The sequence below is a fragment of the Zonotrichia leucophrys genome, chromosome 13 (assembly GCF_028769735.1).
Source record: "Zonotrichia leucophrys gambelii isolate GWCS_2022_RI chromosome 13, RI_Zleu_2.0, whole genome shotgun sequence".
NCBI classification, from domain to species: Eukaryota; Metazoa; Chordata; class Aves; order Passeriformes; family Passerellidae; genus Zonotrichia; species Zonotrichia leucophrys.
This window is the reverse complement of record NC_088183.1, coordinates 1,505,441-1,527,722: the sequence shown is the minus strand read 5'-3', so window position 1 is coordinate 1,527,722 and position 22,282 is coordinate 1,505,441. Positions and strand designations below refer to the sequence as shown.

The window sequence follows — 22,282 nt, the reverse complement described above, 5'->3', positions numbered from 1 at the left end:
GCAAGCTCAGCAGAATGAAAACCTTTAATTTCACAGGCTTTTCCCTCCTTCCCAGTGGCTGGAGCTGCACAGCACACACAGCACACGCAGCAGGGCTGCAGGCAAAGTCCACTTGCAGCCCTGCCTCCCTGTGTGGGAGGAAGTTCTGTGATTAGGACGCACCTGGGAGCACATTCTTGAGCTGCTGTTTTTCTCCCTGTGTTTTCCTTTCCAGCCTGCGGTCACCAGGTCCTATCTAGACAGGAAAGAAATCCCAAGAACAGCAAGAATGGAAGAGATTAAATTGAGGAAATGTAACTTTCCTGTACGAACCTGCTGCTGGGGAAGGAGCCCCCACCTGCTGTTATTGGGCAGAGCCTGAGCTGTGGTGCTTTGCATGGCTGGAAGCTGTGTTTATTTTCTGAGCAAGCCCTGTGTAACTCCAAGCTTGTCAGGAGCGTTCCCAGAGAGCCCCCTGATGGCTTTAGCTTTCATCCCCACATCCTGAGCGTTGATGTTTGGAGGAGCTGGGAAAAGGCAAAGCAGCAAAAGGCTTTGCAGGAGCCAGCAAGCTCAGGGTGAGATGTAGGGTGGAAATAACCCCATTCCAGGGTGGGTGATGCCTTCTGCCTGGATGTTCCTGCCTCACATCCAACTCCCTGTTCCCAAGGCTTTCACCATGTTCTGTTTGGAGCCAGAGCACAGAACCATCATCAGGTGCTGCTCCAGCCCCTGCTGAGGCTGTGCTCATCACACAGGAGAGTCCCAGGGATTGAGTCCCACCAGCTCATGGGGTTGGGTTTTTCCTTAAATACTGCCAGAGAAGGGCTGGCACACACTCCTGCAGTGGCAGTGTGTCTGGAGATGGCTGGGCAATGCTCTCCTGCAGTGCCAGTGGCTCTGGAGATGGCTGGGCAATGCTCTCCTGCAGTGCCAGTGTGTCTGGAGATGGCTGGGCAGTGCTCTCCTGCAGTGCCAGTGTGTCTGGAGAGGGCTGGGCAATGCTCTCCTGCAGTGCCAGTGGCTCTGGAGAGGGCTGGGCAGTGCTGTGCAGGTGGCTCGCCCTGCTCTGTCAGAAGCAGTTTTGCAATGGGTTTGCACAAAGCTGGCTCTGCTGCAGGAGGAGCCGGTGCTGCCTCCCTGCAGGGTCCCACAGGACTCCCCACTCCCTGCCCAGCTTGCCAGGTTTGTGTTGGCACGGTGGGAGCCCACCCAGCTGGGTGCCAGGGGACAGCCCGCCCTGCTGGGACACTTCAGCTTGGCCTCCCCTGCCCACAGCCCTGGCACACAAACACTTGTGCTGGACCAGCCGGCGCCTGCTTGTTTTCCCGGTGTAAGGAGAGCCGGGCCGGGGCAGGCAGCCCGCTGCCACTCCTCCTGGGGAGCCCTGGAGCGGTGACAGCGCTGTCACTGTCACACGGCGCTGTCACTGTCACACGGCGCTCCCGGGGCTCCCAGGTGAGGCGGGCAGAGCCGCAGCCCCAGCTAGGGCTGCACGGGAGGTGTTGGTGCCAGCAGCAGGCAGGAAGGAAACGGCTTGTGCCGAGGGAAGGAGCTGTCAGGAAGCAGGACAAGCCCATCCTGCAAGGAACTCGCTGGAGCCAGCCTATCCTGCCTCTGAAAAAGCAGACTGGAATGGGAAATGTGCCTGAGGGAACAGCCGTGGTGTGAGCTGGCCGGGGAGGGGCTGGGGATGGGGTGTTGGTCCTGCCCGGTGGGATGGAGATGCTGGGGGAGGAGGGAGCTCTGCCCTGCTGGATTCCCTGGTGGTTCCTGCCCTGGATCATCCACAATGTGCTGATGGGAGCAAAGCAGCTGTGGTGTGTCCCCATGGCTCTGTTGGACATGGCAGTGAGATGGAGCTGAGAACTCGTGGCATCAGAGCAATGCCAGCCCAAGGGGCCTCTTGCTGCTTCAGAGAGCCCCTGGGCAAGGACTGAAGCCCTGCTGCCACCTGCAAGGGAGGAAGGACATCTGTGTGCCCAAGGCCACAGCCAGGTAATGCCCTCGCTGCCCAGCCGTGTGTGGGTCCCTCCTGTCACCGTGTCACTGCCTGAGCCCATGTGGCACAGCCCAGCCTGGGACTGATCCTGCTGGGGTGCTTTACCACCCACCCACCCTGCCAGTTCCATGAGTTTTGTCTCTCTGTGGGCAGGATGGGAGGCAGGCAGGACCAGCAGTGGGACAGGATGGCCCTTGTGGCAGGACAAGCAGTGGGACAGAGTGACCTTTGTGGCAGGACAAGCAGTGGGACAGGATGGCCTTTGTGGCACCAGCGCAGGCTGGGAGCAGGTGGAGCAGGTGCATGTGGGTCCCTGTGCTGCCCTGCCCAGCCCACATCACAAAGGGTCCCACAAAGGGACCCAGAGGGAAGGGCTGGAAGTGCCAGAGAGCTTGTCCTGGCCCACGGGGAGTTTTGGATCTGGTCACAGACGCTGCCTTGTGCTGCATGAGTCACTGAAAACCTCGGAGTCCTTTTCACAGTGACACCTTCTGCACACCGTGGGCCAGCCTGGAAAAACCTCGGTGCTGCCACCTCCTCCCTGTGGTCAGGACAAGCGAACAGCCTCTCTCTTCCCAATAACTTGTTTATATGGATGCAAACACCTCACCGAGAAAGAAAACCAACTTCGTGCCAAGCAGGCACTGGTTCCCCATGTCCGAGCTTCCGTGGTTCTATTTTCATTTCTGTTTTCTCTGTCCCCGTTCCCGAGGCTGAGCAGAGGTAAGGGACAGCAGAGCAGCGGGGCAGTGCCGGGACATGCCTGACCTTGGGATAACAGAGCAGGAACCCTGCGCGTTTGGGATGGGCTGTGGGAACAACAGGGCATCACTGGGGCTGTACCTCGGAGCCACAGCGATGCCGGGGAGACATGGGAGACCTGTCCCTGTTATCGGTGTCAGGGGCGAGTTTGTGCACCCTGCCCTCCCGGTGTGTCCCCTGTCTCCCGGTGTGTCCCCGGCTCTACCGGCACTGCGCACCGGGGGCCGCATGGACGGACGGGGGGCACAGGGAGGGCGGCACCGGGGCCGATCCGGACCGGGGCTCCCAGTTCTCGCGGGTATGAGCCCGTGCCGGTGCCGGTGCTGCGGGGGCGGTGCTCGGGCCAGCCGGTGCCAGCCGGGCCGGCCGCCAGCCCCCCCCCCGCCCGCCGGGCGTGCGCAGGGCCCGCCCCGCTCAGCCCGACCGGCACCGAGCGGCGGCGGCTGCGGCGGCCCCGAGCGGCGGGGCCGGGCCCCGGGGCGGGATCAGCCCCGCTCGGGGTTATCCCCTGCTCGGGATCAGCCCCTCTCGGGGTTATCCCCCGCTCCGGGTTATCCCCCGCTCGGGATCCCCCGTGCCCGCAGCAGCGGCTGCGCTGTCCCCGCCCGCAGAGCGGAGGCACGGCCGGGCACGGCGACCTGCGCAACCCCGCCCGCTCCGCAGGTGAGAGCCGCGGCCGCGGGTTCGGGGGGCAGAGGCGAGGCTGGGCTGGCTGAGGAGCGGGGGGCGACACTCCTGGGGCGCGGTGGGAGCTGCGGGCCTGGAGCCGGCGACCCCGGTGCGCGGGAGGGCCGGGCCGGTCTCCGCGTCACGGACAGGGATGCCCGGAGCCCCACCGGGGACAGGGATGCCTGGAGCCCCTCCGTCATGGACAGGGATGCTGGCAGTCTCAATAGGGACAGGGATGCTGGCAGCCTCTGCAAGGACAGGGGTGATGGCAGCCCCCCATAGGGATAGGGATGCCCGCAGCCCCCGTAGGGACAGGGCTGCTGGCGGCAGCCGAGGCAGCAGTGACAGCTCAAATGCGGGAAGCTGCCTGGGAGGGGGGGCTGGGAAAACGAAACCTGCTCCTGCGCTGTCTGCCTGCTCCAACGCTGCCCAGAAATGCTGCAGCTTCCTTTTGCACTGTCCCCTTGTCCCTCTGAGGTGTCAGGCCAGGGGGGTGAGGGGAGACAAGGAGGTTTCTGCAGCCTGGGGTAGCCCCCAGAGCAGCTCTGTGCCCTGGGGATGCTGCAGGGACCAGGGACACCCCAATACTGGCATGCCCTGAACTGCAGGGCGCCCCTCCAGGGCTCAGGGGTGTCTCAGATGGGGCCTTTCCACCTGCCTCCACTGAACTGGGGGTTTGCTGCCACCCAGGCGGAGGACACTGGTCCATGATGGGAACCCCTCTGCCCGAACACCTCGGGAGCACCCAGAGGGGTGCAGGAAAGTCTCCTCCTCCCCATGTCCCATGGCAGGGACAGGCAGCCAAGTCCCAGAGGACAGGGTGACAGCTGGCAGGGTGACACACTCCTGTCGGGCAAGTGCAGGTCCAATGCCACTTTGCCGGCTGTGCCAAGCCCAGCAGTGGGCGTGTGCCAGGAGGGGACAGTGGCCCTGCCCACGGCTCGCAGCTGCATCAGCTTTTGTCAGCTGGACCCGGTGGGGACAGGGAGAGGGGCTGCAGCCTCCAAAGGGGGCACCTGGCATGGTGCAGTGTGGCTGTGGAGGCTGGCACTGGCTGGGCAGGCAGGGCAGGGCAAAGTCTGTGCTGCTGCTTGTGCCATCCGGCTTTTATCTGCCACCTCTGCCTTGCCCTTGCTGCTCTCCTCCTCCGCAGGAGCCTGGCAGGAATCCTGCCCGGCCGGGGGCTGTCACAGCCCAGCTGTGCCTGTGCCACACCTCTGTCTCTCTCAAGGCCTTCCTGCCAGCAGCCAAGCACTGTTTGTGATGCTCTGGAGCTGCTCATGCTCCCTGGTATCAGTTAGAGCAGAGTGTGTTTCCTGAGAAGAAAATGCCAGCAATCAGCTCAGATTTTCCACGGCAGAGAGGAGAGAAGAGTGTGCTGTGCCACGCAGGGCCCTGGCATTGGGTACAAGGGGCTGCCAGTGCAGCTGGCAGAGGCAGCAGCAGCTCTGCCCACTTCTCCCCCATCCCAGTGGCTTTTAAAGCAGCTCTTGCTGTCACAGAAACATCTCTTGTTCCAGCACTGCAGAGCCACTCTTTGTACTTTGAACAGGACCCTTGAATGCCAGGCAAGGTGCCAGGCGCTGCCAGCCAAGGCAGGGAGGGAACAATTGGCCCTGGCAGCACGGAGCTGCAGCGGAGGTGGCAAACCCTGCTCTGCCATGGGGACGGGTCCCTGCACAGTCCCAGTGCTGGGTGGCAGCTGCCAGGCCCCTGCTGGCACCCAGGGGCCCCCTTGCCCCACACGAGGTCACCAGAGCGTGGGCACGTGTGTGTGGCACGTCCCTGCCTGCCACACGTGGGTGTCTGCAGCCAGCCTGCTCCTGCCTTGCAGCACTGGATGGGTTTGGAGTGTGCAGAGGGGTTGAGTGTCCCTGGGGATGTGCTGTGGGGGCCAGGGGAGGGAGCACGGGCACCGAGCTGGGTTGGGCTCAGAGCACCGGTCCCAGGGCCGCCTTTGCCACGCCTGCAGGTCCCTGCAGAGATGGCGAGTGCAGAGCCCGGCCCCGAGGATGCAGCTGAGGCTGAGGAGGCCGTGTACGAGGAGATGCCCGGTGACAGGATGGAGCTGAGCCAGCGCCTGGCCGTGGAGGAGCTCCTCAGCACCGAGGCCAGCTACGTGCACAACATGCAGCTGTGTGTGTGTGACATCCGGGCTCACCTCCAGGACAAGCAGGTGACACGGGGCACCCCTGCCAGGGGGACTCTGTGCACAGCTCTGAGATGCCCAAATCACTGCAGGTGCTCCTCCCACCTCCCTGTGCTCCCTCACCAGCCAGCCTCTGGGGTTGGAGGGACCCTGGGTCTGACCCAGTACAGCCACCCTGGGAGCCCAGCCAGGCCTCAGCATCCCCAAAGCCTCCTGAAACACAGCATCACTCCCTGGGGTGTCCCATGGGGCAGGTACAAGGTCACCAGCAGTGCCTCTAGAGCACCTGGTCCATCTCTGATGTATCTGGCTTAGCCTGGGGCATCTTTGTTCCCCTCAGCTGCCCGAGCTGGACCTGGAAGGACTCTTCTCCAACACCGACGACATCCTCCATGTGTCCAGGCGCTTTCTGAAGGGGCTGGAGGACATGCCTGGCCAGGGGCAGGAGCAGCTGCTTGGCATCAGTAAGTGGTGCAGTGCCAATGGCTGCCCCGTGCCCTCCTGTGGGGGTGTGCCAGCCCAGCCCCTGCCCTGGCACCTCCTGCTCCTGCCTGGGCTCTGGGAAGCGCTGGTGCCACCATGTCCACCCAAGGCTGAGCTGCCCAGCCTGTGGGGTGATGGGCACAGCACCAGGCCCAGCTTAGCAGGGTGCTCAGGGGGCAGAGCCCTGCCCTGGCACGCTTGGCATTGCTCCATTGGCTTTGTCCTTCCAGCAGGCTGGGGATAAAGCCCTGCCTTGTCATGGGAAGGGACCCTCCTGTCCAGCCCCTCTCTCCCTCCCCAGGCACGCTGTTCCAGGAGTTCAAGGAAGAGATGGAGGCTGTCTACAAGATCTACTGTGCCAGCTACGACCACGCCCTGCAGCTGGTGGAGAGCTACCGCAGGGACCCCCGGCTGCAGGAGGAGATCCTGGACACCCTCAATGCCACCGTGTAGGTCCCTCTGCCGAGCCACCACCTCCCTGTGCCTGTTTCACATCCTGCCTTTGCCCTTCTCCTCTCTGGACAAGCTGCCGGCGCGGATCTGTGTCACCAGGCTGGCCATGTCATATCATGGCCACCAGCTTTGTGGCATTTCCTGGCAGCATGTCCTGGACCCTTGGGTCAGAATCTTTTATGATGGATCCCAAAAGAAGGGATGGGTGATATCCAAGCTGCTGCCTTCCCCAGGGAGGGCACAGCCTCCCCACATGGACCAGAGAGACACAGGCTGGCCCTAGGGGACCTGAACTATCAGGGGGGTCACAAACACTGTAGAGGCAGGAGGAGCAGCAGTGGCAGGGGAGCAGCTCCTGGGATTCTGCCTAGAGCACAGACAATGTGATTCCCAAAAGAGAGATGGTGCCTTCCTGTGGGTGGGAAGGAGACACTGCCAACGCCTTCCCTCCCTGCTGCCCACTGATCCCGTGCCCAGGGCTGGATGAGCACAGAGCTGCCCAGAGAGGCAGGATACCCACCCAGGGCTGGCACTGCCTCAGGGCTGGCAGGGACAGTCCCCTGCAGCTGGAGGGCGCAGCCAGAAATGCCCCACAACATCTGGGCTGCTCTGTCCCTCAAACACTCCCAGAGAAGCCGTGGAGAGCAGCAGGGCAGGAGGGCAGCCCCACACACCAACCCTGAGCAATTCCCCTCCCCACCAGGCCTCACACGGGCGCCTCAGACCTCAGCTTCTTCCTGGTGATGCCCGTGCAGAGGGTCACCAAGTACCCTCTGCTGCTGGGGAAGATCCTGGAGAACACCCCGAGCAGTGCCAGTGCCCACTCAGCCCTGGAGGCAGCGGCTCGTGCCATGGCCCAGGTCAATGCCAACATCAACGAGTACAAGCGGCGCCGCGAAGTGGGTGAGTGGCCAGGCCTTGGTGCAGGAGGGGGCACAGCACCCAGCACGACCCCAGTGGTCTCCTGGGCACTAATTCCCACCTAAATCAGTTCAAAGCTCTCTTGCCCTCCACTTAATCCTGCTGCAGACTGTGCAGGCAGCTCCTGGAGCTGCTCTGGTCCTGTCAGTGCCACTCTGGGCAAGACCCAAAGGCTGCAGGAGCAGGGTGGCATGAGGGGGCTGAGGACTAAACCAGTCTGTCCACATTCCTGCGGCTGGAGAACGGGGAATAACACTTCTGCCCTTGGGATAGGAGAAATCAGGCTCCCCAGAGATGGGAGCTCACCTTTCTCTTTGGTTTTCCTAGTCCTTCCCTTCTTTGATGTGGCTCGTGCTTATCCTGCCGATCAGCCCCTGTGCTGCTCACCTTCCTTGCCTGCTCAGCCATGAAGTCTCCTCTTCTGATCTTTTTTTTCCCCCCTTATTTTGTGTCCTCCCACCCGAGGCAGCAACCAAATACACCAAGGCCGAGCACCTGACGCTGCGGGCGCGCCTGGCGCGGCTCAACACGCACTCCATCGCCAAGAAAACCACGCGCCTCAGCCGGCTGCTCATGCACGAGGCTGGCATCGTGGCCAAGGTGGGCAGCCCTCACCCACCCCCGGGCACCTGCTGCCCCTCCCTGGGCTGTTTCTGGGGCATTTGGCTGCTCCTCAAGTGCCTCAATGGCAGAGTGGGGAGCACAGAGCCAGTATGGGGTGGGGTGGGGTGGCTGTTGCTGCCTCCTGGTTCTCCATCATCCCAAGGAGCAGTGGGATAGCAGGGATACAGGGATGCAGGGACACACCTCACTGCCCACCCCAGAGCATTGCAGGGCAGCACTTTGGCCCCCAAAGGACCTGCAGAACCCTTGGGCCCCCCAGAAAAGCAAGGACACCCCAGTGTTCCCCAGCACCACAACTACACCAAGAGCTTTGTTGCTGCCTGTGCCAATGTTTTGACTCCTTCCCAGATTCATGGAGTCCCCCAGGGTCTGCCCTGCCCTGTGAGCTCCAGGCTGCTGTTTTAGCCCCCAGTGATGGGCATCAGCCCTGCCCATGCTGGTGACAAGCTGCCTCTCTCCTGACAGACTGAGGACAAGGAATATGACGACCTGGAAGAGAAGTTCCAGTGTGTGGCATCCAGTGTGGCCACGCTGAAGGAGAACATGGCATCCTACCTGGGCCACCTAGAGGTAACACCTTGACCACTGGCCCCATCCCTCAGGAGCTGTTCCTTGGGCTTGGGGAATATTTCAGAGCAGGAGCTGTTGGGGGTGTTCAGGGATTTGCAGCTGAGCTGTTGTGTCAGGGACTTGCACAACACCCAAGGATTGCTCAGGTCCAGGGGAGTTTAAACCAAAGCTGAGGCTTTGACAACACTGTCTGAGCTGGTGTCAGTTGAGAATAATCCGTCCTTAAACTTATCATTATTTCAAGGTCTGAAATGATTGAAAAGGCCGGGTGTTGTTCAGCCTGGGAATTCTCACTTTAATAATGTGTATAAGGCAGAAATGTCCCCAGATCAGTACTGACAACAAATTGCCCTTCTGAAATCACCTGGGTCAGCAGCTGCTACGATTTCCTCATGGAAATCCCTCGGGGCATCTGAGGAAAATGAAACTCTGAGTGCTGGCAAAACATGCAATCCCCAGACACTGCATTATCAGGAAAGCCTCGGGGAGCGGCCCAGGGTTCAGCAGCAATTCCTGGGCTGGAAAGACCTTGCAGGAAAGATTGGCAAGGGCTGCCCACGCAGGATTATCGGGAAGGAGCTCAAGGAGTGTGGTGCTGCCTCCCTTGCAGGCGTTCCTGCTGCCCAGCCCGCACCTGTGTGACCTGCAGATGGAGCAGGGACCTGCCCAGCAGCACCGCCGCCTCTCCCAGCTCCTGCAGAGCGCCGTGTTCCCCGAGTTTGTGAGTGCTCCTGCCCTGCACACCTCCTGCAGCTCTCCCACCCTCTGCCAGGGCGCACTGGGGGCACCTCAGAGTGCCCCAGAGCCCAGCTGGGCAGGCAGAGCCAGCAGGGAGTAACAGGATCCATCTGCAGTCCTGGCACAGGGAGGGAGGGAGCAGCTCCAGGGGACAAGGGAGGGCAGGGACAGGGACACAGCAGGAGCACAGCCAGGGCTCAGCCACAGGATGGGCTGCAGTGTGAGCCTGATGTGCCTCCGGGGACATGGGGAGGAGACCAGAGCACCCCAAGGCAGGTGCTCTGGTTAAATGGGCTCAGGGCAGGGGTGTGGGCAGAGACCCAGCTGGGACTGCTCTGAGCCATTGCAGGGTCCTGCCCAGCTGTTTCCATGGAGCACAAGTTTGGAATTGTGTCAGGCTCCCTCCCAAGGGTTTGTGTTGGTTGGCATCTGTGACAGTGTTCACAGGGGTCTTGTGTTGAGGGAAGAGACGAGGATCTGACTCCATGTTTCAGAAGGCTGATTTATTATTTTATTATATATATTACATTAAAACTATACTAAAAGAATATAAGAAAAGGTTCTCTTCAGGAGGCTAGCTAAGAATAGAATAGAAAAAGAAAGAATGATAACAAAAGGCAGCTGTCTCAGACTCTGTCTGAGCCAGCTGGGCTTTGACTGGCTGTTAATTAGAAACATCCAAGATGGGCCAATCCCATATGCACCTGTTGCATTCCACAGCAGCAGACAACCATTGTTTGCATTTTGTTCCTGAGGCCTCTCAGCTTCTCAGGAGGGAAAAATCCTAAAGAAAGGATTTTCTTGAAAAGATGTCTGCAACAGGCATCCTGTGAGGCCTCAGGGAGAGATGTGGTGCTCCCCACTCCCCACAGACCCCCTGCCCCCTGCCCCTGTGCTGGCACTGCTCTTGCCTGGGGGCTCACCTGGGGTTTGGGTTGTGTCCTGGCAGAAGCAGCGTGTGGGCAGGCTGGTGTGGCAGCCCCTCTGCAGCCTGGCAGACATGCTGGAGGGGCCCCAGCAGCTGGTCAAGAAGCGCCTGGACAAGCTGCTGGACTACGAGGAGATCCAGGAGAGGAAGAGCGAGATGGGCAGCGTGAGCTACGATGAGGAGGCTGCCATGAACACCTACCTGGCCATCAATGACCTGCTGGTGGCCGAGCTGCCCCAGTTCAACCAGGTGGCTGTGCAGCTCCTGGGGCAGATCCTGCGCTCCTTCAGCGCCCTGCAGCTGGACTTGGCTGCCCAGGTCCTGCACCACGCAGAAAAGGAGCTGGAGCAGGTGAGTGGGGCCCCTCAGGCACAGGGGCTGAGCTGGAACTGCCTTCTCCAGCTTTGGGGGATCTCTCAGACATCAGGGCACTGAAGGTTTGCTGTGGCCCACCTGCCCTTGCAGACACACAGCTCCCTGTGGAGCATTTGTAAGGATGTCCCTTCCTTCCTGCCCAGGAAAAGCCAGATTTTCTCTTCTGCACTGGCAGACACTGTCCTGCTCTCTGTTTGTGGACACTGCTGGTAATTTATTGATGTGCTGCTGTCTGAGAGGTCAGTGTGAGCTCAGAGCTCCTGAGAGCCCTGTGCCAGCAAGGCAGGGAGGAGAAAGGCAGCTCCTGGCTGGGAACAGCCTCCCCCAGCCCCATGCCCTGGGAGATGTCTCCCCGAACTCCTCACTGCTCAAAACTCCTCTCTGATGTTTGTAAATACGGGGAGGGAGGGCTGTCAGAAGCCCTGGGGGGGAGCACAGCCCTGGCCTGGGCCAGGAGCAGGAGCAGAACAAGGTGCAGCTCAGAGCCAGAGAGGAGCACACTGATCCCCCATGCAAGGTGAATTTAGTGGCCAGGTCTGCTCTCTTGCTTCCTCACCCCTTTTCCTCCTCCTGCCTCTCCCCAGAGCTCTGTCAGGGCTCTCCCTGACCCCAGCCTGTCTCCACAGCTGCCCCATGGGCACATGGCCCTGCCCAGCTTCTGGAAGGTGGTGGAGGACAGCCTGCAGCAGTCGGGTGCCCAGCTCCGTGCCTTCTGCCAGGCCTTTGAGACGGTGGCACCCAGCCCTGGCACACAGGTAGGGGCAGGGCAGGGCAGGGCTCAGGCCAGCGGGTACAGAGACGTTGGGCTGTGGCTCCCCAGGGCAGGAAATGCCCTTGGTGGGGAGGCTGGCCCAGGATGGGCCCAGGGGTGCCGCAGGATTCCCCCAAGCCCCTGAGAGCTGGGATAAGCAGGGATGGAGGAGCTCAGCTCTGCTGGTTCTGGGCTCCCATCTCCAAACCTGGGGCTGTGAAGGAGGTTCTGCTGTTAACCTGGGATGTGATCCTGCAGAAGGAGAGCAGGAGTGGGGGTCTCATGGAGCGCTCCTGTGTCTCCTCTCCCCACCAGGCTCTGACCCCAGCTGAGGAGAGGAAGGTCCTTTCCCTTGTGAGCAAGCACGGCCCAGACAAGCTGTACCAAGTGACCAGCAACGTCAGTGGCAGCAGAGAGCTGGACCTGACCTTGCTGAGGGGACAGATCGTGGCCCTGCTGCAGAACTCCGACACCAAGGGCAACACCAGCAGGTGGCTGGTGGATGCTGGAGGTATGTGGGCACTGTGGGCAGCCTCTCCTCACCCTGGCACCAGGGCCAGGTTCACCTCAATCATTTCCTATCCTGGATGAAGCAGCAGGCTGTGCTCTCCTGTGCTCCTTTCCAGGCTGTGCTCAGCCCAAGGCACCTGAGCTTTGCCATTAGGTGTAAGGCTCAGGTGATTCCCCAGGGGGAGTGTCATGGCTGGGGAAGGAGAATCCACACACACAGAAACACATGGAATTCCCTTTTTGGTGGGGATTTCTCCTGGATGTGATGGACAGGGCTGCTGTGCCATGCCAGGCCACAGCCCAATTGTCACTCCTGTCTCCTGTGTGTGCCAGGCAGCGGGGCCCGGTGGCCTGGCTGTGTGTGTGTCCTGCAGTGTCAGTGCTGTCTCCACACCTGGCTGTGTGTGTGTCCTGCAGGTCCCCGAGGGTTTGTCCCTGCTGCAAAGCTCCGGCCCTACAGCCCAGTGCAGGTGCAGCAGCCGCCTGTGATGCAGCTGCTGGGCCTGGACGGTGACCCAGAGAGAAGGAGACATTCCTATGCATCCCCTGAAGCTCCCAGGCCTCAGGTGGCCACCTTCACCCCAACATTCCAGGTGAGAGTGGGGGACACCCCTTGGGCCATTTCCAGCAACCCCACCAGCTCCCTGCTCATCCTGGTGTGGCTGGGAAGGTGGAGCTGCTTTTCCAGGTGTCCCTTTTGCTGGCACAGGGTGGATGGGGCAAGAGAGCCATCCTTGGTGGGTCAGCCCCTCCATCCATGGCACGGCTGTGCTGCCCTCTGGGAGCTGCCACATCCTTGCCACATTGACTCCCAGCTCCAGCCAGGGCTCCCTCCTTCCCTCCCTCCCTCTTTTCTTTCCCTGCCTCCCCCAGGTGGTGGCCAGGGCTCCCTCCATCCCTTCCCTCTCTCTCTCCCTGCCTCCCCCAGGTGGTTGCCGGCTTCTCCTTCGCTGCTCGGAGCCCGCAGGAGCTGAGCCTGCAGGCGGGGCAGCCCGTGCTGCTGCTGGAGCCCCACGACAAGAAGGGCAGCACGGAGTGGAGCCTGGTGGAGGTGAACGGCCAGAGGGGCTACGTGCCCTCCAGCTACCTGGTGACCGTGCCCGTGCAGGAGCCGGCGGGCTGGAGCCTGCCCGTGTGAGCGTGCCAGGCAGGGCAAGGATGGATGGAGCCAGCCTGGCACTGAGGAAACCTCGCAGGAGATGCTGGAGGGAGGCAGCCCCCGGCTGGGGAGGTGGTGGGAGGCACCCGGGGGACACGGGCACGAGGTTGGCACTTGGGAGGCGCCTTTTGACAGGAGGTGTGAGGGTGCCAGGTGCTGTGTGTGTGTTGGCACAAAGCAGAGCAGCACCGGGGAGTGAGGGCAGGTGGCTGCAGATCTCGGGGGATTTGCTGCAATCCCTGCAAGTGACAAATGTGTCCTGCGGAGATGAGGTGGTGTCGTCCCTGCGTGGAGCAGGATTGAGCAGCAAGGGAGCAGCACTGCAGAGGGGCCCTCAGTCAGGCGGGGGGCACTGGGGCACTGAGCACCTGGGCACTGGAGCACCTGAGTGCCTGAGAATTTGGCTGCTTGGGTACCTGAGTACCTGAGAAACTGGGCACCTGAGGGCCTGAGAAACTGGGCACCTGGACAACTGAGAATTTGGCTACTTGGGCACCTCAGTACCTGAGAAAGTGGGCACCTGAGAATTTGGCTGTCTGGGCACCTGAGTATCTAAGAAACTGGGCACCTGGGCACCTGAGAATTTGGCTACCTGGGCACCTGAGTGCCTGAGAAACTGGGCACCTGAGGATTTTGCTCCCTGAGCACCTGAGGATTTGTCTCCCTGGGCACCCTGAGCCCCGTGGCAGCGCTGGGCTGTGGCCGCCAGAGGGCGCCCCGCACCCGCTCCCGGTGCCCTTTGGGCCCGCACTGGGGGCGCTGGGGCGGGGGCACCGCCCGGGCCCGCCCCGCGGGGGGACCGAGATCGGGACCCCCGAGATCCCCGGGACCCCGAGCAGCACACATCCCCGGCGGGCTGGCACAGGTCCCATGGAAGCGGTTCTTGGGAGAATCGATCCGTGTCGGTCCTGACCTAAGGCTCGGTTTGAGACCGGAGAGCCCCCTCCCACCATTCCCGAGGTATCCGTGCCTCAGTTTCCCCCTGGTTGCACTGTTAGGGGATGCTAATGGGGCTGGGTGGGCAGCCCTGCCGTGGTGCCAGAGGGGACTTCAGGAACGCCCCGGGACTGGCACCGCACGCTGCCCAGCCCTCACCCAGGTCAGTGCAGCACCCGGCTGGCGTCGCCTGGGCTGCCCACATCAAAGGTGCCCGTGCCGTGCCCTGCCCTGCCCTGCCCGGCCACCCACGGGCTCCCCGCGGGCTCCCAGTGCGGCCGTGCCCGCGGGCTGGGCAGGGGGCAGGGCTGGCACGGCCTCACCCAACCCTGGGCAGGGGACAGCCCCAGGCAGTGCCCTGTGCGGGGCTGGGGTCTGGTGTGAGGCACAGGGGGGCTCAGCCTCCTTTCATCCGGACCTGGGGGGTGGCTGGGGGCAGTCGGCTCTGCCCAGGTGCCATTGAAAGGCCTGAGGAAATGCTCACCTGCCCCAAACCTGGGAGGGGACAGCAGTGCCAGCGCTGGGGACGTGTCCTGGGGATGCTCCCGGCCTGGGAAAAGGCTGATGGGCTCCTCAGCAAGGGAAAATGAGCAGGCTGGGGAGGAGGGTCAGTGAGCAGTGCTTGCCCACCCAGCCCAGGCCCTGCAGGCACAGGGCTCACCCCTCCAGCTCCCTGCAGGTGCCTCCTCTGGGTTTTTCCATCCCCAATCAAACCCCACCAGGTCGGGTTTCCCTCCCGAGTCACCTTCTGCCAGCTCGGTGGGGTGCCCAGCAATCAGCCCTGTGCCAGCCATGGCAGCAGTGGGGCAGGTCCTGCTCCACAGCCCTGGGTGCCAGAGACCCTTTGGGGGCTGCAAGGTGACGGTGGCACACGGAGCGCTGAGCCTGCTGCTGCCTGGGCCCCCATTTCCCCCTGGAAGGAGATCTGGGGTGCTCAGGGCTGGGCAGGACACCCAGCAGGAAGAGGGCACTGAGTTCATGTGGGTGCCAAGGGGTGAGCTGGGCTCTGCAGCTCCCCCAGCCCTGCTGCCAGCCTCGATGGCCAGGGCACCTTTCCCAGGGCTCTGTCCCCAGGACAGCCTGGCACTTGGCTGTGGGAGATGGGTGCCTGCATCCCTCCATTCTCCCTGAATTCACCCAAACTCACAGCACTGCTGCTGCCCTGAGCCTGGAAATGCCCTCCTGGAGTCACGGGAGGGCACGGGGCTCTTCCAGCCCAGCCATGAGGGGGATAAAGGGCACAAGTGTGCCTTTAAATAGCCTCTCAAGGACAGGCTCTCCCGGGAGGAATGCTCTGGCTGGCCCGCTGGAACATGCCTGTGCCCGGGGGCACGGGGGGACAGCTGGGGCTGCTCGCCAGCAGCCAGGTCAAGGTTAGGCACGGCCCTGGCCCGGTGCCACCGTGCCATGCTTGGCACCGGGGAACGGAGCCGTGCAAACAGGGAAATGCGTGCCAGGCCAGGGCTTTGCCAGGCCAGGGCTTTGCCGTGCCCGGGCCGATCGGAGGTGGCAGCGGAGCCGCTGCTGCCCCTGACCCGCCCTCAGCCCGCCCGGAATTTGGCAGCGGCAATGCCTGGCTGCCCGAGCCGCCTCCGGGGCAGCTCCGGGTGTCCCAGAGCGGCTGCTGCGCTCCTGTCCGCGCTGATTCATATCCTGGACGTGCAGGCATTTGGATATTGTCCACCCGAGGGGTGTGACAGCGTCCCCAGGGCGCGGGTGCCAGCCCGGCCACGTGCCGGGAGCAGCTCCGTGTGCCCGCTGCTCTCCGGGGACACGGCAGGGACACACAACACACCCCAGGTGAGAGCCCGGAGTGCCAGGGGCATGGCTGAGTGCCCAGGTGCCCGTGTGCCCATCGGCTCTGTCTGCTGGGGCAGCCCAGGGACAGGGAGGTGTGAGGAAAAGCAGCTGCCACCAGCCCCAATCCCAGAGCCGTCCCCTCAGCACGGGGCGCAGAAAGGAGAGGGCAGAGGGAGACAGGAGGAGCAGGGTGGCTGCCCTGGGCTGAAGGGCACAGCCAGCCCCAGTGGCTTTGGGCACAGAGCTCGGGTTGCCCACGCTGCCAGGCTGAGCTGGCTCCCAGCAGAGCCAGCCTGTGCTGCAATGTTCTGCCACCTGCCCACCCTGTGGTGGCCCACAAGGAGCAGCTCAAGCCCCAGGCCACCCTCACTGGCCCCTCGTGTGCCAGCTGGGACCAGCGTGGCCCGAGGAGGGGCTGAGCCCCATGGAGAGGGAGCCCGGGGCTGCAGAGCAGGAGAGGAGCCGTGAACAGCAGCGCTCGCTCCAGGCTGGTGCAGCTGGCACCTGAATTGTCTAATAAAGTGTGAAATTGCTTTCATGCTCTGCTACCTTTGCTGAGCTGGACCGTCATTACAGCCCCCCCTCGCCGCCCGCACCGGCTGTGCCTGTCCTGCTGTGCTGGTGCTGCCAGCTGAGCCCGGGCTGGGCTGGCACTGCTGGGGCTGGCACTGCCCAGCACCCCTGTGCCTGTCCCGCTGTGTTAGTGCTGCCAGCGGAGCCCAGGCTGGGCTGGCACTGCCCCCAGCACCCCTGTGCCAGAGCTGTGTGTGCTCCCAGCGTCCCCTCCCTGCCTCTCTGCCCCTCTGCTGGGTGGGGGCATCACTGGGATGGGGACAGAGAATGGGGGCACCGGGATGGGGGCACTGGGATGGGGATGATCTCTGCCGTGGGGCTGGGGTGGATCCCTGCCGTGGGGATGGATCTCTGCCATGGGGATGATCTCTGCCGTGGGGCTGGGGGCTGCCGTGGAGCTGGGGGTTGCTGTCCCACCTCCTTGTCCCACAGGATGCCCCGGGCACAGGGATCAGCCCAGGTCGGAGCCCTGCCCTGCGGCTGTGCCGCTGCCAAAGCCCTGCCCGTGCCCATCAGATTGGGCTCCATCCGGCCGCGCCCCGAGCCTGCCGAGGCTGCAGAGAGCTCCCACCATGGCAGGGACAGAGGGACAGACGGACAGAGGGACAGCCCGGCCCCCCTCGCCGGTGGGTGACAAATTACTCCTGAGCCACCTGGCTGTGCACAGAAACTGTTCTCCACCTCTAATAACAATAATCCATCATCCTGCTCTGGGCAGGGGCTGTGCAAGGTTTTCCAGGGCTGGCAGGGGGATTTTGGGGGGCTCCCCTGAGGGGACACAGAAGCCTCTGCTCCGGGGGTGGCATCCCTCCTGCACTGCCCACCAGGAGGGCAATCCATGACCAGGTACACACGCTGCCAGGGGAAGTGCCAGCTCTTCAAAATTGTGATTTTGGAGGGAAAAGCAGCCGGGAGCCCAGGTGTGGCATGGGGCCCTGGGTGCTCCCTGCTCCGGAGGGTCCCACAGGTCCCCATGCCAAAGGAGCTGCTGAGTGAGGCCCAGGAAAAGGCATTTCTGCAGAGATCAAGATACTTTGCCCCAGGGAAGTGGTGCCACGTTTTTCCAGCTACTGATAAAGTTAAACCCTTGATCTGGTTAAAGATTTAGCCCACAAGGCAAGCCAGGGTAGGACAGCAATGCTGTTAGTGCCACTGCCTTGGTGACACTTCCATTTTTTCCTAATATCTGACCCAACCCTACTCTCTGTCCCTTGGAAACCATTCCCCTTGTCCTGCCACTGCTGGAGAAAACCAGTCCCAGGGAGAGCACCCGACCCCAGCAGCATTCCTGAGCCCCTCTCCATTGGCTTTCCTCCTCTCCAGCCTGCACAGCCTGTTCCCAACGCCCCGAGGGATAATTGAATTGCTTCCCCCAGAACTGCCAATGCTTCAGGGACTGGAGCATCTGCACACACCACGGGCAGCCTGCTCTGAGCCTGCTCCATGCTTACTCCGTGCCTGCTCCAAGCCTGCTCAGCCCTTCCCATGGGATGCTGCAGCTGCAGGGAAGGAAAAGGGAGCGAGCAGGACAAGGCCAGGTTGGTGTGGAGGTGCAGAGACTCTCGGAATGAAGGGGATGGAGTCCAGGCAGGAGCCCAAAAAGCTCTGGGAACCCCTTGGTGAGGTCTGCAAGCACCCAGAGGGGCTGGAAAGAGCCCAGAGGGGCTAGAAAGAACCTAGAGGGACTGGAAAGAACACACAGGGGCTGGAAAGCTTCCTGAGGGTCTGGAAAGGACCCAGACGGGCTGGAAAGAAACTAGGGGGGATGGAAAGAACACAGAGGGACTGGAAAGCATCCTGAGGGGCTGGAAAGAACCTAGAGGGGATGGAAAGCATGCAGAGGGGATGGAAAGGACCCAGAGAGTCTGGGAACCACCCAGAGGGGATGGAAAGCACCCAGAGGGGTAGAAAGCATCCTGCACCCCTCCCTGCTCCCCTCGCTGCTGTGGCGGACACTCCGTGCAGCCCATCGAGCCATCGGGGCTGCTCCTTCATCCCTGCCCGAAGCAGATTTGTGGGTCTGAAATCTGCCTCTTTCAGGCTGCTCCCGACAGGAGCTCCGAGCTGCAGACACGAAGCCTTTTGTGATCCCGCCCGCATCCCGGCTGGGATTTACCTAAAACAGCCCCAGGGAGGAACGGCTGGGCGGGGATGCGGGGGGAGAGGGAGGGAGGGAGGCTGCCTGGTGTTTGTTTTTACTAATGAAGCCCCATAATCAAATCATTTCAATTTTAATTGTGAAGCCAGCAGGCAGATTTCTGTCTCCAGATGGGACGTGATAGGAATGGTTGAAGGCTGGGCACGTTCTGCCACTCACCTTAATGCCTGGAACAAGGCAGATGGGAGCAACTCTGGGGAGAGCCTGGTCCCCCAGGGATGGGGATTTGAGCTGGGATCAGACCCAAAACCTCTCCTGCTTGGTTGATCCAGGGAAATCAACCCCTGGCAAGATGTGCTGCACCATTCCCAGGTCTGAGCAGGGGAGGCAGGAGCTGATTTCCCTGCTTTCATCTCCCAGCTCTGCCAGGATACATGAAATCTATTTGTGGCTTCCACTTACCATCTCATTTTTTGGGTGTTTGGACTTTGGGAAAAGAGGAAAATAAAGAAACTGGGTCATTTTCTATTTATTTGGAAGAGCTGAGATGTTAACCCTCCAGCTGCACAGAGCTCTGCTCGTGTCTCTGTGGGACTGGCAAACTTGGAACAAGTGATGGGGGAGAGGAGAAACCTCCTTCCTCCTCAGCAAAGAAAATGTGTCTTGTTCAGGCTGGGGGGAGCTGGGTGCAGTGGGGTTGGGATTGCTCTCCCATCTAAAGCAGTTACCTCGGGCAAAACACATCAGTTGTTTCTTGTGATGGAAGAATGGAGCTGGATTGCTCTGGGTGATTAGATCTTCCAAGAAGGGACATTCCCTGCTGCCTGCCAGGCCTCAGCAGCCACCCAGGGGCATGGGGTGGGCACAGAGGGGTGTCAGGGAGGGCTTGTTCCCCCCAAAGAGGATGAGGCCAGAGGCACAGGGTGACCCAGGCAGGTCACACCAAGTATGGAATACCTTGTGCTGCTCTTGTGCCTTCCCCACAGCCATAACGGGGCAGAGCCCAGCTCTTATCAGGGCTGGCTTTCACCTCCTCGAGCTGCTGCCCTCCCCATGGCCACAGTGCAGCTCCCAGAGCTGACAGCATTTCTGGAATCCCCTGGAAGGGATCCAGGTGGGGAATGCCAGGCACAGAGCAGCCACCAGCATCCCTCTGGTTGGGCCTCTTCGCTCTTATCAGCTCTCCCTTTCCGTGCCTGAGCCATCAGGGACCAGAGCATCACATCACAAATAAAGTCATTACCCTGCTAAGCAAATACAGATGAAAACCTCACTTTATTTTTTGAAATTGGAGCCCTGGCTCCTGAGGGCTGAAAGTGGCACCTTCCCCCTGCCAGCCTGCCCTTGGCTGGGTGTGCCCCGGTGCCAGGGACACCGTGGGTGGGGAGAGCAGGGGGGCAGGGGCACTGTCCTGCAGCCCATGGATTTCCTGGGATGGAGGAGCCCTGTGCTTGGTGCACCCTGGCTCTGGTGGCTCCAGCTACATGAACTGGGCACATCCAGTGAGAGTGACACCCCCTGTGCTGTCCCTGTGAGCCCATCCCTGCTGCCAGCACAGCCCCCTTTGCCCCAGGGCTCACCCCTTGTCTGCAGCTCACCATTCCATCACAGCACCGATCAATCCAGGGTTCTGCTCTCTTTCTCCCTCCTTTAATATCTTTTTCGCACCGTGTCCAAAAGGGAATTAAATTGAGGCCACTAAACTCATTTGTGCTGGGTGCTGGGGCTGCAGGCAGCGTTCAGCCCCGGCTCTGAGCGAGCCAGGCTCCAGCAGTGTGCTGGCTCCTGCTGCCTGCCCGGCGTGCCCCTGCCTGCCCCACGGCCAGGCACGGCTGGGGTTAACCCCAACCTGACCCACACCTGTGCCCGAGCAATTTCTGCCTCATGTGAGCTGAGCTTGGGGCTGCTGTGGCCGTGCCTGGCCCGCAGCCCCATCCATGCCCGAGGGCTCTCCTGCTGTCCCGAGTGTTCTCCACTGTGGGGAGGTGATGGAGACAGCCTGGGCTGCCACCCCCACAGCCCGGCTCGGCCTCAGGGGCTCAGGCAGCACCACGAGGGGATGGGGATGAGCTGGAGCCCAGGAGGTGCCTGCGGGACACCAGGGCAGGGTCTGGGGGTGTCTGCAGGGAGCAGCACCCAGCTGGCACCGAGTGACCCCCGAACCGGGCAGTGCCACCCCGGCAGGGCTGGTCCCATCAGGCAGGAGCAGGAGGAGGAGGGATGCTGCTCATGGGTGGACTTGTTCCCCTGCCACCCAGGAAAATGTCCCTGGAAGTGCCTGAGGACAGCAAAGGAGGGCAGACCTGAGTGTGCTGGTTGGGAACAGCTGCTGGGAATTTCAATGACCGCCCGTGAATGGTGGTTTTGTTTTGTCCCAGCCTCGGCTGGGCTCTGCCTCAGCCAGACAGCATTGAAACCCTGCTGCTCACGGGGCTCTGCAAACGGAGCTCCTCGGGAAGAGCCAGGGAGAAACCTGAGCTTGAGAGGAGCCCTGGAGCAGCTCCGTGACCCTGCTCTGCAGAGAAAGCTGCCAGGCTGGCCATGGCTGAGAGAGCCTCAGCAGCAGGGATGGCAGAGCTGGGCTCTGCCCAGGGCCTCCAGTCCAGCTTTGTTCCCATCTGCTGAAAGGAAAAGGGATGGAAAGAGAAGAGATGGTCAGGAAGTGAGTGAGGTGTGCTTCCTGCATCCTTCCTGCAGCCTTCCTGCTCAATTCCTGCTCAATTCCTGCATGCCTCCCTCTCCCTTTGCCTGATGCACACTGTCTTGGGGCTGGGCAGAGTTTTCCAGGGACAGCCTGGGGATGCAGCTCTCAGCCTGCCCTGGAGCCTGGGACATGGAATGCTGCCCCGTGACTCTGCAGGGCTCCCTGGGGAGCTGGAGATGCTGCCAGGCACTGTGGTTTACAGCCTCAGCCCCGGTGCACACTGCCAGATCCATGCCCTGAAAATCTAGTTTCCTAGGGATAAACAGGATTTCTTATTCCTGTTGCTAATGTGATATCAGCACGTTGCAACACAGATGTTTTAATAACACATAGTTCTTTTAATGAAAAGACTTAAGCTAATTTACTTCCCAACATTTGTATATGTCCTATTTGCTCATTTATTCATGCAGTAAATGAAATTAAAGTTGCTAAACATTTAGAAAATTACAAATACACTGGAGAAGTGCACCTGTGTATTAAACTGAGGAGCAGGAGCTGCTTTCCTGGCACAGAGGCTGCCCAAGGCATGTGCTGCTGGCTGTTTTCTCCTTTCCTGTGCAGCCACTCAGGCTGGGGGGGAAGGCAGCCGGGCACTGCCAGACCCCATTCCCAGGGATGCTGACAGTTGTGACAACCACTGCATTTTTATTTTTATCATCCCGCCAACGCCGCTCTTTAGATCAGCTTTTATTAAAAATAAATAATGCTTTTAAAGCCGCTGCTGGGGCACCAAACTGTGACAAAGGCCAGGGAGGCGGTGCTGAGGATGATTAATGTGGTTTTTCCAGTGAAATACTGTAGCACTCTCCCGTGCTGAGTGAGGGCTGTGGGAAGGACAAAGGCTGGGTGCTGTTCTCAGCCTGGCACCTGGAGCAGAGGCACAGGTCTGGCTGTGGCCTCACCCCATCCCAGGCCTGGCTTTGGTGGGCACAGGTCAGGCAAAGGCCAAAGGGATGCTGAGGCACAGAGCTCTGCCAGCTGCCTGGGTGTATCCATCCCTTCTTCTTCCATTTTCCCCCACACCTGCCCTCAGCAGGCCCAGCCATCCGAGCCCAGCTGGGGGGTGACCACAGCTCATGCTCAGGGCAGGGAAAATGG

General features: G+C 61.5%; 1 protein-coding gene across 1 annotated transcript; it reads left to right on the top strand.

The window, feature by feature from the left end:
• The first annotated feature begins 3,183 nt into the window (after positions 1 to 3,183).
• ARHGEF37 (Rho guanine nucleotide exchange factor 37) lies at positions 3,184 to 16,347 on the top strand. Its single transcript, XM_064724860.1, has 13 exons — positions 3,184 to 3,406; positions 5,385 to 5,588; positions 5,902 to 6,025; positions 6,346 to 6,493; positions 7,201 to 7,400; positions 7,888 to 8,018; positions 8,508 to 8,612; positions 9,223 to 9,333; positions 10,300 to 10,629; positions 11,280 to 11,408; positions 11,720 to 11,915; positions 12,332 to 12,507; positions 12,843 to 16,347. Exons 2-13 carry the CDS (start codon positions 5,397 to 5,399, stop codon positions 13,050 to 13,052), a joined length of 2,052 nt encoding a protein of 683 aa, XP_064580930.1. The 5' UTR covers positions 3,184 to 3,406; positions 5,385 to 5,396; the 3' UTR covers positions 13,053 to 16,347.
• Positions 16,348 to 22,282: the final 5,935 nt, after the last annotated feature.